Source organism: Atractosteus spatula, chromosome 1 (genome assembly GCF_055471065.1).
Source record: "Atractosteus spatula isolate fAtrSpa1 chromosome 1, fAtrSpa1.hap1, whole genome shotgun sequence".
NCBI lineage: Eukaryota > Metazoa > Chordata > Actinopteri > Semionotiformes > Lepisosteidae > Atractosteus > Atractosteus spatula.
Window position 1 is genome coordinate 25217664 of NC_142706.1, and position 18055 is coordinate 25235718.

An 18055-nucleotide genomic window follows, 5' to 3' on the forward strand; every position below is an offset into this window, starting at 1 on the left:
AGACAGACTTAGTCGCTATTCACTGCAACTCCAATTTCAGGCGTAAGCGATAGATCACAGTTTAGCCGATCTTGTTACAGCATGTTACAGTTTACTCTTATTAACCATATTAATTTTAAGTGCTTAATGCCATTTTTTGATCATGCACGAATATTCTTATGTCCATATCTTCGCAAGGGAATCAGTGCGAATTGTAATACTAATTAAATGACTGTGGGCACTTTCCACCCCCTCTGACAGCAGGAACATAACCCATTCTCAGCTCAGCAGCTCATTACAATATAGGGTGTTCGAATCTTTTGCCGCCTTTTGCTGCCTCACAGAGCTTTAGAGAACTTAACATTTCTATTATCAACAAATTGTAAATACGACATTTACATTGGCATTACTAATTTTTCACTTGAGTGTATGGAGGATTGTCAGCTGTCGCTGAGAGCAGTTAATTAAATGTATTTTTTGATTCACAATCAGACAAATGCAACATAAATTGTTATCTTTGTCTTCTAAGTATATTAATAAACTTTCAGCATAGCTTTCTCCCCGTTTAGATTTATTTTTCTTGGGATTTTGGGATCAAACGTGGGAAGATTAGATTAGTAATCGTTTTTATTTTTTAAATACATTTTAGAAAATGTAATCTATACTAAAAAGCTGTATTTATTTAATACCACTCGATACTTATATTAATGGAGTTTAGTTGATACTGTTTAAACTTTTAATTATTTTAAATTGAATTACAGCATTGTACACATGCTTAAAAGAGGAGAAAACGCAAGCCTTCTTCAGGTGTGAGGGTCTTCTGCTCAGAATGAAACGCTAAAATGTAATGTAGGCTCTGAATGGGTTCCATTATGATTTGGGCTTAATTAAGGTCGCTGCCTTTCATCCAAAATCCTGCTTGAATCCTTCTAAACTAAAAATTAGACACGAGAAGGGGCTCTGGTGAAATTTCTCTTTTTTTCTTGGAAAAATATCTTACCCGCTGCAATCCGGGCACAGAGGGATTAAAAGAAGCCAGACAGGCAGGGGGAAGAGTGAGTTCTAAATAAAGAGGTATCCAGGTAACAGTGAAGGTAACAGCCGCAGACGTGGCCTACTTAGCCCGCCAGGGTTACCCTACTCTCCCGAAGGAGGCCCACCGGGAGATAGCGCTCCAGGCGTTTCTTTGGGCCCTGGCGCCCACTGAAGTGCAGTGCCACGTGATGCTGGCCGCGCCGGTCCTCTTGGAGCAGGCCCTGGCTCTGGCTGAGCAGGCTGATGCCGTATTCGAGGAGACCGGTGGGCACCAACGGAGGGGCGCACTGGGAATCAGATAGGGAGGAGGAGACGCCCAGCGCAGCGATGCTGGGGGAGCGACGACGGCTGGTCATCTGCCACCGCTGTGGGGAGAGGGGACACATCGCACAGGAGTACCGGGCGCTGGAGCCCCGGGGACTCCGGAGGCCATCGGGAAACGGAAGAGGGGTGGCCTAAAGGGAAGGCCGCCCTTGAGCGACTCTACCCCCACTCCGGAAAGGCAGAAGGAGCGCTTCACCCCACCTGCTGCTGTGGGAAGGGTTGGCCCCAACCGGGGCTTATTTCTTCCCTGCCTCATCGAGGGCAGACCCTGCCAGGCCCTCGTCGACACCGGTTCGACCATCACCCTGCTGCAGCCTGGTATCCTGCCGGGCACCAAGGCAGCCGGACCCCCAGGGCGCTCACCGTGCACTTTGGGACTGCGAGGGTGAAGCACCCCTTCTACAGTACCTTGCCCCAGTCCATGAGGACTGTATCCTGGGGTTGGACTGGTTGCAGCAGGTGGGTGGTTGCCTTGACTTGGGCCGGCGAGAATTGGTGGGGCAGGGGGAACGAATCGGTTTCATGGTGGGCGGTGTGGGAGGTGTCCGGGGTGTGTGGGATGACCGTAGCGGGAAGCGGAGGTGGCAGCGGCGTGCGTCGCCTGGGCCTGCCGGAGCCGCAGGTGTTGGGGTGAGTGTGCCAGAGCTGACTCCCAGTACGGTGAGATAAGCTTGCCCCTACCCGGTCTGTAAGGCACTTTGTGCACTGTGGGAGGCCTTGGAGGTGAGGGACAGGCTGCTGCGCCAGGGGTGGCAGGTGCCCTCCAGCGGCGAGGTCACTGCTTGGCGGCCTCCGGCTGGCCGTGCACCGCTTGGAGAACTGCCCCACAGAGCGACCACAACACCACAAACTGCCACCTGACCTTGCCGCTGGAGGGTACCCACCACCCCCGGCGCAGCACCCCGTCCCTCACGCCCAAGTCAAGGCAACCACCCACCTGCTGCAACCAGTCCAATCCCAGGATACAGTCCACATGGACTGGGTCAAGGTAGAAGGGGTGTTTCACCTTCGCAGCCCCAAAGTGCACGGTGAACGCTCTGGGGGTCCGGCTGCCTCGGTGCCCGGCAGGACACCAGGCCGCAGCAGGGTGATGGTCGAGCTGGTGTCGACGAGGGCCTGGCAGGGTCTGCCCTCGGTGAGGCAGGGAAGGAATAAGCCAACTCTTCCCACAGCAGGCAGGGTGAAGCGCTCCTTGCTTAGAATAGCAATATTATGGACAATCAATTGACAATAAACATAGAAAAGCACATATTAAATTTGGGAAATTTGGTTTCAAATTTGGTGTTCCTCCACAGTATGCTAATCTATTGTAGTGCATTCGCCCCCCTCTTAGGCTGCGCAAACGATCTTTTAGATTTTTATAGAGAAATAGAGGCTGTACAGTATGCGTTACAATATAAACATTTACTGTCAACCTTTAAATCAACAATTGATTTAAAGACGATCTGTCAAAGCGCAATGAAACCTATTACTCGATTCTTATGGACTCCCGGTCCCGCCAGGGATTAAAAAATAACATTGAATCGTGTATCTAAAGAAATAACAGTATACAGTAACTATGTTCATGCACAAACAATAGCATGTTACATTATTAATGTGGGGGTCTCCACTTGCCAGAAAGCGCTAAATTGCATTTTGCCTCAACACTCCATACTCAACAACGATAATTCACAAACAGCCAGAACATGTAACTCCACATTACCAAATAGACCTCATTTCCATAGCCCCGCCCCTTATGCAAAACCAACATCCCTCCCCTGTTCTCTCTCTCCGCTGGCGTTTGTAATCGTTTTTATTTTTGAATAAATTTTAGCAAAGTCATGTATTTTAAAAATCTTAAGATTTCTTTATTTATGTCTTTATTTAGTGGTTTCATTAGTGACAAAGGCTAAACTTTCTTGGAAAAATGTCTTTTATGTAAACCATGTTTGCTATTAATTCATTTAGGGCTAGAATATGTTCATTGTCTTCCAATGAAAGAAGGGTTCCTTTCGCCGTAGTGGGGTTGACATTAGAAGCTTGCTACGCCCGGATTGTTACACCAACGCATTAGCATGTTAAAGCAATTTCATTGAGGAGCCTAGCTTTCTTAACTAGTAAGTACTGTACTTACTGGGTGGTTTTGGAGGGGGGGAGGTGTCTTTCGCTGGAAATCTCGCCCCCTTCTACTTTGAAAATACCTGTGAAACCTGTTTAATTCGTCACAGCCAGGACTCCCGCAGAGAGGGGGGTTGTACTTGCAGTGCATCGGTATAGATGGGAAAGCCAGAGCCAACCGCTACACCGCCCACGTGTTATGCTCTTCGTTAATGTCTAAGCTGGAACACATCATTATATCTCATTTTGTATTTCTTTAAAAAAAAATCATTTGCCCAGCCTAACAGTATTGTTGTTATTGTTTTTATGCTGTAAAGCGCTTTGAGGAGCCAGCTTTAAAGGCGCCATATACAATAAAGTTATTTATTATTACTATTGTCAATTTGCTGGACAGAGAGGTGAACATTATTACGCAGAAGACAAAGATAGCGATTTACGTTGCATTGTGCATTGTGCTGCTGTAATACGGTTTTAAATAATTAAAAGTCTAAACAGTATCAGCTTTATTTATGGGTTTTAAATAAAGGCAACTTAAACACTATTTAAATCAATATAAATGTTTATATTGTAACGCATAGGTGACTATTCATTGTTATTAAAATGACTTAAATTCGATCATGTTGTGATATTTAGAAATATAAATTTGTTTGGTGCGAGTGAAGTTTTATTTAATCTCTGAGCCAGGGAAATGTTTTATTTTTTCAAAGAAATGTTTGTTAAAAAAAAAGTCATGGCTCCAGCGGGATTCAAACACCCAGCGTGTGACGTGGGAGTCAGGAACCTAACCCACAGCGCCACCGGCGAGGTCACATGAGGAGTGTTGAAAAAGCCCTACAAAACATTATCAACAGACATCGTACAGTGTGTACAATTCTTGTGTTGCGGTACATGAATATAATTATATCGTTATTAATTTCTTTAGATACGCGATTCCATATTATATTCCCTTTTAATCAAATTCTAAAAGTATGCCTGTTGACTCCGGTATCACGTTAGTTAAAGACTTCAATGCTTAAAATGTTTAGGGAGAAATGGAATACTGGTGTGTATGTTTTCTTTAAAGTACCGAGACCAGCCATATACTGTATGTTTATGTTCCACAATTAATATCGTTTATGGCCTTCACACGCGTTAAAGTATGCTCCTATTCTTTTTATGCTCAGCTACTAAGATTTCCCTTTAGTGGTAAAATTCCATATAAATATTCAATACTAAAACAGGCACAGTAACGACATTTAAATCTTTCTACGACCGACCAACGCACCACGAGTGCCCCTGTCGGTCAACCAATCACGTACCGTGGTATTTTGCGTCAACGCGCGTCACGATGAGCGAGGCCGTAGCCAATTACCTCCGGTACGTGTCTGTGCCGCGCACTTTGAATGGCTGCATCTGTACAACTGCCTGACAACCACCAAGATCCTTCAAATTATCAGCAGACCACAGCTGAGTTTCATCCCTCTTCTTTTCAGGTGTCTAGCAGCATCCTTTAAATTCACGGGACTCCCTTGTTGACGAATCGCTGACGGGTTACAGATTAATCACATAATTTAGTGATTTACTACTCAGTCACCATGCTGGTCCCCCATAGTTCTACAGTGGAATAACACTCAATATCCAATTAACAAACATTGAGGGATATAACACCCCCACCCTTTATAACAAACAATGTTTGTTAAAATGAAGTAGGCAGTTTCACAAGATAAAACTCCGCTATAACTCTTCATCTTTAAGAAAAAATCCTACCAATGTTAAGCACATGATCAGCTACAATATTCCCCATGTCCCTCTAATTTCCAGGGACTACCTCTGTAACATACTGTAAGTGACCAGCACATCAGTTGTTGATTATGGTTAAACATACGATATATCGATCAATGTGGGAAACTGGGTGTAAGCTACACTTTTAAACAACATTTGAAGAGAATGTCTTCTGTTTTGAATTGGGAAGTTTTACAATTATGCATTCACTGATCCATCCATTTTCTAACAGCTTTAAGCAGAGCACCACCAACATAAAGGAAATATTTCACACAGGATCAGGGAAAGAATAGTGTTAAAAAAGTGGTTGTGTTTTCAAGTTCTTTAATCACGAAACCATCACTTATAATAATTAATCTTTCTGCAGATGATTTAAATCAAAGTGAAAATATCACCAAACCTTTCAGTGCAACTTCAGAAACAGAAGTGATCCTGCAACTTCCCATTCTTGAACAATATAAAAAAAGTTCATATTCTCAAATGTCATATTCCATGTGACTTTAGAGACTGAGATTTCATTTTTTACCAAAACAAATTAACACGACTTACTGTAAATAACTGATTTTCTAGAGATACAGTTTTACAACACAACACCCAAAGTTGGAACAACGAGTTTCAAATCTCAGTACAACATCCTATTTTAGATTAGTGAGGTGATTTCTCTTTGATGTGCGATGCTGTGTGCATTTCCCCAAATCCATTACTTAAACAATTTAAAGTTTCTAGTTCAGTTTGGCTTTTTCTACAAAATAAATTTCATGCAGGTGAATACCATTAATTTCTTTGATCGATTTTGGAAAATGTGGGACAGCATGTCAACTCCTTTACAGGAGTACAGAATTCTGCACCTGTACAGAATTAGTTTTTATGAGCATTTGGGTGTGTGCATCACAATGCCAATGTGATTCTGTATTAGATAAGCAATCAGAAAATGGATGGATGACACATGTTCTTTGAGTTCTGTCCTGCAGTGCAAGATTCAGTGTGACAGTGATCCCCCCATCCAGATAGTCGACTGACTCACTCTTTCTTAGCTTCAGTTGTGAGTCAAAGGATTGATACAGCTGGTGATCAAATTAATGGTTTAATTAGTTTTCTTTAATTTCCCTATGGCAGTTTTAGGATGTTTGCTACACTTGAGAAGAAATAGAAGCTGCAATATTTCATGCTCTCTGTTTTGAGTGCAATGTATGTAAACCACAAAAATGAAAAAAAATGTTATTGACCTATCTAGGGCCCTGCCCCTTAGTTGTTATTGCTAAGGTACTCGAGCTTTGACCAAGCTAAAATAGAAAGCAATGGAAAAACTGAATGATGCATTGATTAAGACCTTTTTCCAGTAATCTTTCATAAATCCATGTGTGGACTAGGTTAGTTGTTACTAGACTGATAGATGATTGCACATTTATCAACAGGTTTTTCTAATTTAATTTAATTTCTAATTAATTTAATTTCTAATTTAATTTCATATTATTTATATGTTTAGCATTGCTTCTCAGAGGCCCTTACTAAAATGTGCTAATTTATCAGAGGTGAGGTCACAAGCATGGAAACATTCCTGCACAGGACCCCAATTTACTGTTGTAGCGGCAAGGCTTAATAATAAGAAAGAATTAAGCGTTGGTATGCTGTCCTAAAGGAGGCCCCATCTCATCCTCCATCTCTGTGGTGCAGCCACAGAGAAAGTATTCATGCAGGCTAATTTAGGATGTTTTCTTTTGATAAGGAACAAGCTCCCAGACGGGGATGCACTTAGCTAAGTCTGGCTATCATGATCAATGGTCATCCATTGGCGCCTATCTGTCTAGGGAGTGCCAGATGGACATCTGGACTGCATTCCTAGGTGTCAGGAGTAAGTGACTCATATCTCACCTTGATCAACCAATCAGGGACTGGTAGGGCTGAGTAACCCACATGGGACTCTGATGCCCATGGAACTTTCAGCCAATCAACGAGCTGAAGTTCCTCCAGGTAAAAACAGGCAACACAGAGATTCAGTGAGATTCAGTGGACTTCTGAGACAATTCTAAAGGAGAATTCCAGGGCAGGACGGCCCAGGAGCAGAAGGCTCCCAAGGGCAGGACATTCTCGCAGCGCGCCTCCTGACCATCCTGAGACTCAGCCCGGACAACCACGGAACGGCCAGTGTGTCCGAGTGCCAGAACTTTCCTTTGTTCTAAGAGTCTAGAGCGGAGGTTGCCAGAGAATAACCAGAGGATCCACCCGAGGTTAGCACCAGCAGCAAGCCTCGTGAACAGGTCAGAACTGTGGACAGCTGAATCACTATTCAGAACTAGCTCTTCACCAGGAACGAACCGGTCCTCTTCCTGACTTGCTGGGATCCACAGTCATCTTTTCTCCTGTGCACAAACTGTGCTAGTTAGAGCCACTACATTTACATTTTGGCTATGGCTACGTTACATATTTGGCGTCCCTGAACGGCTATGAAACATTACACTGTCCTTAAATGTCACCAAGTTAAAGCAGTTTTGTCAAGAAGAATAGGCTAAAATTAGTCAAAACTAATGCAGGAAATGATGAAAAGCTGTAGAAAATGTTTGGTTTAAGTACTTTATTATACGTAGTATTATGTGTTCCATTTGTGCTGTATAAAGTAGTGTTTGTGCTGCTTTGGTTCCCGAGATAAAACATATTTTTTCAGCTCCACTACAGCAGTGCAGTTCAACCAAACTCTTTTGTTTTTTACTGTACTGTCTGTGTTTATTCGTCTTTAAATACAGTATGATACTGTATGGTTTTAAAGCCATTATATTATATGTATAATATATTTCTTAGAATTACTTAAATAAAATTGTTTCCTAATTTACTTTTTACTGAAATTAGCATTAAGGCAAATATAGATTATTTTAATGCATATGTTAACCTGAAAAAAAAAAATGACGTTCACAACTATAACAATGGATTATTTATATACAGTATATATCCTGCTGAGTAATTTTTTGAAACAGCCCTCCATTTATTTTTTTATATAGCTGTAATATTTAACATACTGTAATACAGTTGCAGCCATTCAAAACAAGCGGGGTGCGCTGCAGTACAACGCGGTGGGCGTGTCACATCTTAATGCATAATTTTGCGTCATGCCACAATTTACCGCATGCAAATTAGATTATGTTAATAGTATCCGGAATCACCTTGTAAAACCGCCAGGTGGAGCTAATAAAGCTTAACCTCTCATATACAGCATGTGAGATGTTACCAGAAAACACCTGGTTTCGAATCCCGATCACTGCTGAGCGACAGTCTTTATCCAATTAAGAATTTAAGTTTTGAGAATCTCCGATTCACCATGCCTTTCACATGCTCATAAACAATATTTACATGTGGTTATTTTGGAAACATTTTTACTTGCTCCTTCAGACCATATTAAGATTATATACTTTGTGAAAAGTGATAGTCTTTTAACCTTTTCTGTGAATTCACTCATTATCAGCGTAAACAAAAGCATACTTTTAGAATTTGATTAACAGGAAATATAATATGGAATCGCTTATCTAAACAAATTAAAAAAGATATAATTATATTCGTGTACTGTCTGGTGGAATAAACTGAAGAGTTAGTTAATTCAACACGAAATTATTAAGAATTATCACCTCTTTTTACACTTGAGAACAAACATTCCACTTAGTAGGCGATGCATTGTTATCTCAATCACCTGCTAATTCGTTTTATACCACGGGAAGACAGGAGAATGTGTGTACTGTATCTGTACGGAATGTGTGTTGCATTTACAAAATTAAAGTCTTTAAAGTGTATAATTAAAAAGTAAAAAAAAACTTAAAGCTTACACAAAGATTCTAAGATGATCACGAGGAAGTGTATTGCATGTCTAATGGTCGAACCCCATTTTGATTAAAATCGCAAACGCATGTTTAATTAAATGCCTTTTTTGATTCACAATCTGACAATGCAAACCAGGGGTAAAGTTAGCTTGAAGTTCAAAAATGAGTTTGACACGCCTGTAGCATTTTCACTAAACCTCCTAGAGTTATGAGTACACTTGCTTTGTGTATAAAATACATTGTGAATTTTTTCACAGCCTTCACTTTGTCGTTTTTATACCATTTTTTTGACCAAGCACAAATATTCTTATGTCCACATCTTCGCAAGGGAATCAATGCGAATTTTAATATTAATTAAATGACCGCGGGCACTTTCCCTCCCCCTCTACATTCTCAGAGTAGAATAGGCTAACCTTCTAATGAAAGCCAGTCCCCCTTCCCCCCACAGACAGGAAAAGTGCCCGCTGGCACTTAAACTTAATATAAGCTTAATATGGTCAGAAGGAGCACGTAAAAACGTTTCCGAAATAACCACATGTAAGACTTGCTTAAAATGTTTAGGGAGAAAGTGAAATGCTGGTGTGTATTTTTTCTTTAAAATACCAATACCAGCCATACAGATGCAGCCATTCAAAACAAGCGGGCGATACCGCATTATTTTGCGGTGCGCTTTATGCAGTCTACCGCGAGTTACCGTAAATTCTCCTATAATACCGCAATGAAATAATAGTATCTGGAATTTCCGCAAGGTGGAGCTAATAAAGCTCAACCTCTCATATTTGAGCTGTCGCCATCAAAGACTTTAACAAAGATATTACTAATAGTATTAATAATGAATGACCTTGGACAAGCTGTAAACTCAAAGTATTGCCCTGGTCCACATTCTTTTTTTCATTGACCGTCTTTGTAAAAGTAACACCACAGCATTTCGCAATCACGCATTTGTTTCCAATCATGCAAAGTACAGTAATTTTTGAGAATCTCCGATTCACCATGCCTTTCACATGCTCATAAAACAGATTGATTTAGGAACATAAACATATTACTGTATGCAAACTGTACTGTATACAGTATGTATATGTATATTTAATGTCTTTACTGTGCCCGTTTAAGTATTGATTATTTATATGGAATTTTACCACTGAAGGGAAATCTTAGTACCTGAGCATAAGAAGAATAGGAGCATACTGTAACGCGTGTGAAGGCCATAAACGATATTAATCTTGGAACTTAAACATACAGTATATGGCTGGTCTCGGTACTTTAAAGAAAACACACCAGTATTCAATTTCTCCCAAAACATTTTAAGCATCGAAGTCTTTAACTAACGTGATACCGGAGTCAACAGGCATACTTTTAGAATTTGATTAAAAGGGAATATAATATGGAATTGCGTATCTAAAGAAATTAATAACGATATAATTATACTCATGTACCACAACACAAGAATTGTTACATAATGTTTTGTAGGGCTTTTTCAACACTCCTCATGTGACCTCACCGGTGGTGCTGTGGGTTAGGTTCTTAACTCCCATGTCACACACTGTGTGTTTGAATCCCGCTGGAGCCATGACTTTTTTTTTAACAAACATTTCTTTGAAAAAGTAAAACGTTTCCCTGGCTCAGAGATTAAATAAAACTTCACACGAACCAAACAAATTTATATTTCTAAATATCACAACATGATCGAATTTAAGTCATTTTAATAACAATGAATAGTCACCTATGCGTTACAATATAAACATTTATATTGATTTAAATCACGTTTAAATCGCCTTTATTAAAAAACCCATAAATAAAGCTGATACTGTTTAGACTTTTAATTATTTAAAACTGTATTACAGCAGCACAATGCACAATGCAACGTAAATCGCTATCTTTGTCTTCTGCATAATAATGTTCACCTCTCTGTCCAGCAAATTAACAATAGTAATAATAATGAACTTTATTGTATATGGCGCCTTTAAAGCTGGCTCCTCAAAGCACTTTACAGGATAAAAACAATAACAACAATACTGTTAGGCTGGGCAAACGATTTTTTTTAAAGAAATTCAAAATGAGATATAATGATGTGTTCCGGCCTAGACATTAACGAAGAGCATAACACGTGGGCGGCCAGCGGGAGTGCTGGCTGTGACGAATTAAACCGGTTTCACAGGTATTTTCAAAGTAGAAGGGGGAGAGATTTCCAGCGAAAGACACCTCCCCCCCTCCAAAACCAAGGAAGTACAGTACTTACTAGTTAAGAAAGCTAGGCTCCTCAATGAAATCGCTTTAACATGCTAATGCATTGGTGTAACAGTCCGGGAGTGGCAAGCTTCTAATGTCAACCTGACTACGGCGAAAGGAACCCTTCTTTCATTGGAAGACAATGAACATATTCTAGCCCTAAATGAATTAATAGCAAACATGGTTTACATAAAAGACATTTTTCCAAGAAAGTTTAGCCTTTGTCACTAATGAAACCACTAAATAAAGACATAAATAAAGAAATCTTAAGATTTTTAAAATACATGACTTTGTTAAAATTTATTTAAAAATAAAAACGATTACAAATGCCAGCAGAGAGAGAGAACAGAGGAGGGATGTTGGTTTTGCATAAGGGGCGGGGCTATGGAAATGAGGTCTATTTGGGAATGTGGAGTTACATGTTCTGGCTGTTTGTGAAATATCGTTGTTGAGTATGGAGTGTTGAGGCAAAATTCAATTTAGCGCTTTCTGGCAAGAGGAGACCCCCACATTAATAATGTAACATGCTATTGTTTGTGCATGAACATAGTTACTGTATACTGTTATTTCTTTAGATACACGATTCCATGTTATTTTTTAATCCCTGGTGGGACTGGGAGTCCAAAAGAATCGAGTAATAGCTTTCATTGCGCTTTGACAGATCGTCTTTAAATCAATTGTTGATTTAAAGGTTGACAGTAAATGTTTATATTGTAACGCATACTGTACAGCCTCTATTTCTCTATAAAAATCTAAAAGATCATTTGCACAGCCTAAGAGGGGGGCGAATGCACTACAATAGATTAGCATACTGTGGAGGAACACAGTATAGGCATCGTTGATATGAGGACTTTTGAAACCAAATTTCCCAAATTCAATATGTGCTTTTCTATGTTTATTGTCAATTGATTGTCCATAATATTGCTATTCTAAGCAAGGAGTGCTTCACCCTGCCTGCTGTGGGAAGAGTTGGCTTATTCCTTCCCTGCCTCACCGAGGGCAGACCCTGCCAGGCCCTCGTCGACAACCGGTTCGACCATCACCCTGCTGCGGCCTGGTGTCCTGCCGGGCACCGAGGCAGCCGGACCCCCAGAGCGCTCACCGTGCACTTTGGGGCTGCGAGGGTGAAACACCCCTTCTACCTTGCCCCACTCCGTGTGGACTGTATCCTGGGATTGGACTGGTTGCAGCAGGTGGGTGGTTGCCTTGACTTGAGCGTGAGGGACTGTGTGCTGGGCTGGGGATGGCGGGTACTCTCCAGCGGCGAGGTCAGGTGGCAGTTTGTGGTGTTGCGGTCGCTCTGTGGGGCAGTTCTCCAAGCGGTGCACGGCGCACCTCACCGCTGGAGGGCAACTGCCACCCCTGGCGCAGCACCCCGTCCCTCACCTCCAAGGCCTTCCACAGTGCACAGAGTTCCTTACAGACCGGGTAGGGGCAAGCTTATCTCACCGTACTGGGAGTCAGCTCTGGCACGCTTGCCCCGACACCTGTGGCTCCGGCAGGCCCAGGCGACGCACGCCGCTGCCACCTCCGCTTCTTGCTACGGTCATCCCACACACCCCGGACACCTCCCGCCCCGCCCACCGTGAAACTGATTAATTCCCCCTGCACCACCAACTCTTGCTGGCCCAAGTCAAGGCAACCACCCACCTGCTGCAACCAGTCCAACCCCAGGATACAGTCCTCATGGACTGGGGCAAGGTACTGTAGAAGGGGTGTTTCACCCTCGCAGCCCCAAAGTGCACGGTGAGCGCCCTGGGGGTCTGGCTGCCTTGGTGCCCGGCAGGATACCAGGCCGCAGCAGGGTGATGGTCGAACCGGTGTTGACGAGGGCCTGGCAGGGACTGCCCTCGATGAGGCAGGGAAGAAATAAGCCCCGGCTGTGGCCAACCCTTCCCACGGCAGCAGGTGGGGTGAAGCGCTCCTTCTGCCTTTCCGGAGTGGGGGAAGAGTCGCTCAAGGGCGGCCTTCTCCTCTTTAAGCCACCCCGCTCCCGTTTCCCGATGGCCTCCGGAGTCCCCGGGGCTCCAGCGCCTGGTACTCCCGTGCGATGTGTCCCCTCCCCCAGTGGTGGCAGATGACCAGCTGTTGTCGCTCCCCCAGCATCGCTGCGCTGGGCGTCTCCTCCTCCCCATCTGATTCCCCATGCACCCCTCCGTTGGTGCCCACCGGTCTCCTCGAATAAGGCATCAGCCTGCTCAGCCAAAGCCAGGGCCTGCTCCAAGAGGACCGGCGTGGCCAGCATCATGTGGCACTGCACCTCAGTCGGCGCCAGGGCCCAGAGGAACGCCTGGAGCGCTATCTCCCAGTGGGCCTCCTCCGGGAGAGTAGAGTAACCCTGGCGGGCTAAGTAGGCCACGTCTGCGGCTGTTACCTTCACTGTTACCTGGATACCTCTTTATTTAGAACTCACTCTTCCCCCTGCCTGTCTGGCTTCTTTTAATCCTTCTGTGCCCGGATTGCAGCGGGTAAGATATTTTTCCAAGAAAAAAAGAGAAATTTCACCAGAGCCCCTTCTCGTGTCTAATTTTTAGTTTAGAAGGATTCAAGCAGGATTTTGGATGAAAGGCAGCGATCTTAATCAAGCCCAAATCATAATTGAACCCATTCAGAGCCTACATTACATTTTAGCGTTTCATTCTGAGCAGAAGACCCTCACACCTTAAGAAGGCTTGCGTTTTCTCCTCTTTTAAGCATGTGTACAATGCTGTAATACAATTTAAAATAATTAAAATTTTAAACAGTATCAACTAAACTCCATTAATCTAAGTATCGATGGCATTAAATAAATACAGCTTTTTAGTATAGATTACACTTTTCTAAAATGTATTTAAAAAATAAAAACGATTACTAATCTAATCTTCCCACGTTTGATCCCAAAATCCCAAGAAAAATAAATCTAAACGGGGAGAAAGCTATGCTGAAAGTTTATAAATATACTTAGAAGATAAAGATAATTTATGTTGCATAAAAAATACATTTAATTAACTGCTCTCAGTGACAGCTGACAATCCTCCATACACTCAAGTGAAAAATTAGTAATGCCAATGTAAACGTCGTATTTACAATTTGTTGATAATCCCAGTTGATCCTCTTTATCATAAACAAAATCCACCTCAATTTTCAACATAAAGCATTACACAAAAACAATACCTCAACAATCAATACTCAACAACGATAATTCACAAACAGCCAGAACATGTAACTCCACATTCCCCAATAGACCTCATTTCCATAGCCCCGCCCCTTATGCACAACCAACATCCCTCCCCTGTTCTCTCTCTCCGCTGGCGTTTGTAATCATTTTTATTTTTAAATAAATTTTAACAAAGTCATGTATTTTAAAAATCTTAAGATTTCTATATTTATGTCTTTATTTAGTGGTTTCATTAGTGACAAAGGCTAAACTTTCTTGGAAAAACGTCTTTTATGTAAACCATGTTTGCTATTAATTTATCTAGGGCTAGAATACAGTATGTTCATTGTCTTCCAATAAAAGAAGGCATCCTTTCGCCGTAGTCGGGTTGACATTAGAAGCTTGCCACGCCCGGACTGTTACACCAACGCATTAGCATGTTGAAGCGATTTCATTGAGGAGCCTAGCTTTCTTAACTAGTAAGTACTGTACTTCCTTGGTTTTGGAGGGGGGGAGGTGTCTTTCGCTGGAAATCTCTCCCCGTTCTACTTTGAAAATACCTGTGAAACCGGTTTAATTCGTCACAGCCAGCACTCCCGCTGGCCGCCCACGTGTTATGCTCTTCGTTAATGTCTAAGCCGGAACACATCATTATATCTCATTTTGTATTTCTTTAAAAAAAATCGTTTGCCCAGCCTAACAGTATTGTTGTTATTGTTTTTATCCTGTAAAGTGCTTTGAGGAGCGAGCTTTAAAGGCGCCATATACAATAAAGTTCATTATTATTACTATTGTTAATTTGCTGGACAGAGAGGTGAACATTATTACGCAGAAGACAAAGATAGCGATTTACGTTGCATTGTGCATTGTGCTGCTGTAATACAGTTTTAAATAATTAAAAGTCTAAACAGTATCAGCTTTATTTATGGGTTTTTTAATAAAGGCAATTTAAACGCGATTTAAATCAATATAAATGTTTATATTGTAACACCTAGGTGACTATTCATTGTTATTAAAATGACTTAAATTCGATCATGTTGTGATATTTAGAAATATAAATTTGTTTGGTGTGAGTGAAGTTTTATTTAATCTCTGAGCCAGGGAAACATTTTAGTTTTTCAAAGAAATGTTTGTTAAAAAAAGAAAGTCATGGCTCCAGCAAGATTTGAACACACAGCATGTGACATGGGAGTCAGGAACCAAACCCACAGCGCCACCGGCGAGATCACATGAGGCATGTTGAAAAAGCCATACAAAACATTATGTAACAATTCTTGTGTTGCGGTACATGAGTATAATTATATCATTATTAATTTCTTTAGATACGCGATTCCATATTATATTCCCTTTTAATTAAATTCTAAAAGTATGCTTGTTGACTTCGGTATCGAAGACCAGCCATATACTGTATGTTTATGTTCCAAATTAATATCGTTTATGGCCTTCACACGCGTTACAGTGTGCTCCTATTCTTTTTATGCTCAGCTACTAAGATTTCCCTTCAGTGGTAAAATTCCATATAAATATTCAATACTTAAACGGGCACAGTAAAGACATTTAAATCTTTCTACGACCGACCAACGCACCACAAGTGCCCCTGTCGGTCAACCAATCACATACCGCGGTATTTTGCATCGTGACGCGCAAGGCCATAGCCAATTACCTCCGGTACTTGTCTGTGCTTCGCACTTTGAATGGCTGCATCTGTATACAGTTTATACCGTAGGGATTTCTATATTTATGTCTTTATTTAGTGGTTACATTAGTGACAAAGGCTGAACTTTTAGCTTCAGAAACGCGTACGCCGTATGGTATACATGTTTGTAATGAGAATATAGTGTCTATAATATTTATTGTCAGTAATAATATCAGCGAACATGGTTTCATGGAGGGCTTCTCGGGAAGTTGAGCATTCAGGTAGATTGCCAGGCGAAAGGATTTGTAAATATATTTTGTTAAAGTTCGTTTTTTGCAACACATAAAAGACATTTTTCCAAGAAAGATCTGATGACGAGGAAGAAAAATCACCCGTTTTTAGAACATAAAAAGTAGTTATTAACTATCGAAAACTGCTTTTATAGCTTTTAAAATCATGCAATGTACTGTATAAGTTAAGCTGATTGTACCCATTGGTCACGCTAATAAAGCACCTTGAATTGAATTGAATTGAGAGACAGAGTGAGAGCAAGAGAGAGAGCAACACACAGGGGTCTATTCTGCTAGCTACACACAGAATGGGTGGCAATTGGGTACAAGTACAGATGCAGCCATTCAAAACAAGCGGGCGATACCGCATTATTTTGCAGTGCACTTGACGCAGTTTACCGCAAGTTACCGTATTAATACCGTAAATTCTCGCATAGTGCCGCATGTTACCACGTGGTACCGCAAGTAAAATAATAGTATCTGGAATTTCCGCAAGGTGGAGCTACTAAAGCTCAACCTCTCATGTTTGAGCTGTCGCCATCTTTACCGAAGATATTACTAATAGTATTAATAATGAATGACCTTGGACAAGCTGTAAACTCAAAGTATTGCCCTGGTCCACATTCTTTTTTTCATTGACTGTCTTTGTAAAAGTAACACCACAGCATTTCGCAATCACGCATTTGTTTCCATCATGCAAAGTACAGTAATTTTTGAGAATCTCCGATTCACCATGCCTTTCACATGCTCATAAAAGATATTGATTTAGGAGCATAAACATATTACTGTATGCAAACTGTACTGTATACAGTATGTATATGTAAATTTAATGTCTTTACTGTGCCCGTTTAAGTATTGAATATTTATATGGAATTTTACCACTGAAGGGAAATCTTAGTAGCTGAGCATAAAAAGAATAGGAGCATACTGTAACGCGTGTGAAGGCCATAAACGATATTAATTTTGGAACATAAACATACAGTATATGGCTGGTCTCGGTACTTTAAAGAAAAAATACACACCAGTATTCCATTTCTCCCTAAACATTTTAAGCATCGAAGTCTTTAACTAACATGTGAAATAGTGTGTATAAAAAGTGGTAGTTTTAAGCTTTTCTGCTAATATAATATGGAATCGCGTATCTAAAGAAATTAATAACAATATAATTATATTCGTGTACTGCAACACAGTAATACACGCTGTACAATGTCTGTTGATTCTGTATGTGTAGGGCTGTTTCACCTCTGCTCATGTGACCTTCCCGGTAGCCTGTTGGTCTACGTGCTGGATTAGTAACCCACAGGTTGTGTGTTTAAATCCAGCTGGCACCGTGACTTTTCTTTTAACAAACATTTCTTTGAAAAACTAAAATAGCAATATTATGGACAATTAATTGACTTTTTATATTTCTAAATATCACAACATGATCGAATTTAAGTCATTTTTAATAACAATGAATAGCCTTCTTTCCTTCTGACAACTGTCCCTGCTTCTGCTTCCTGCTTCTATTGTGTGTGTGTGTGGGGAGGATCCCTTTAGATCTCCCTTCACATTTAAAAGGTTATAAATCATATCTTCGGTGTTGCACCTTTCCAGTGTAGCTGATCTTTTGCTGCCTGGGTAAACTATCACAAAGCTTTAGAGAACTTAACATTTCTATTATCAACAAATTGTAAATACGACGTTTACATTGGCATTATTAATTTTTCACTTGAGTGTATGGAGGATTGTCAGCTGTCACTGAGAGGAGACCCCCCGCAAACGA

At 41.2% G+C, this 18055-nt stretch overlaps 1 protein-coding gene across 3 annotated transcripts in view; it reads left to right on the forward strand.

The window, feature by feature from the left end:
* The window catches only part of kctd8 (potassium channel tetramerization domain containing 8), a 145122-nt gene that overhangs the window by 29035 nt on the left and 98032 nt on the right, over nt 1-18055 (forward strand). The window contains exon 2 of one of the 3 annotated variants that reach the window (XM_088911408.1): nt 1843-1855. The exons of the other annotated variants lie outside the window; for them this stretch is intronic. Coding sequence (XP_088767534.1) covers nt 1843-1855 — 13 coding nt within the window. The remainder of the gene's footprint in view (nt 1-1842; nt 1856-18055) is intronic. 3 annotated transcript variants of the gene reach the window in all.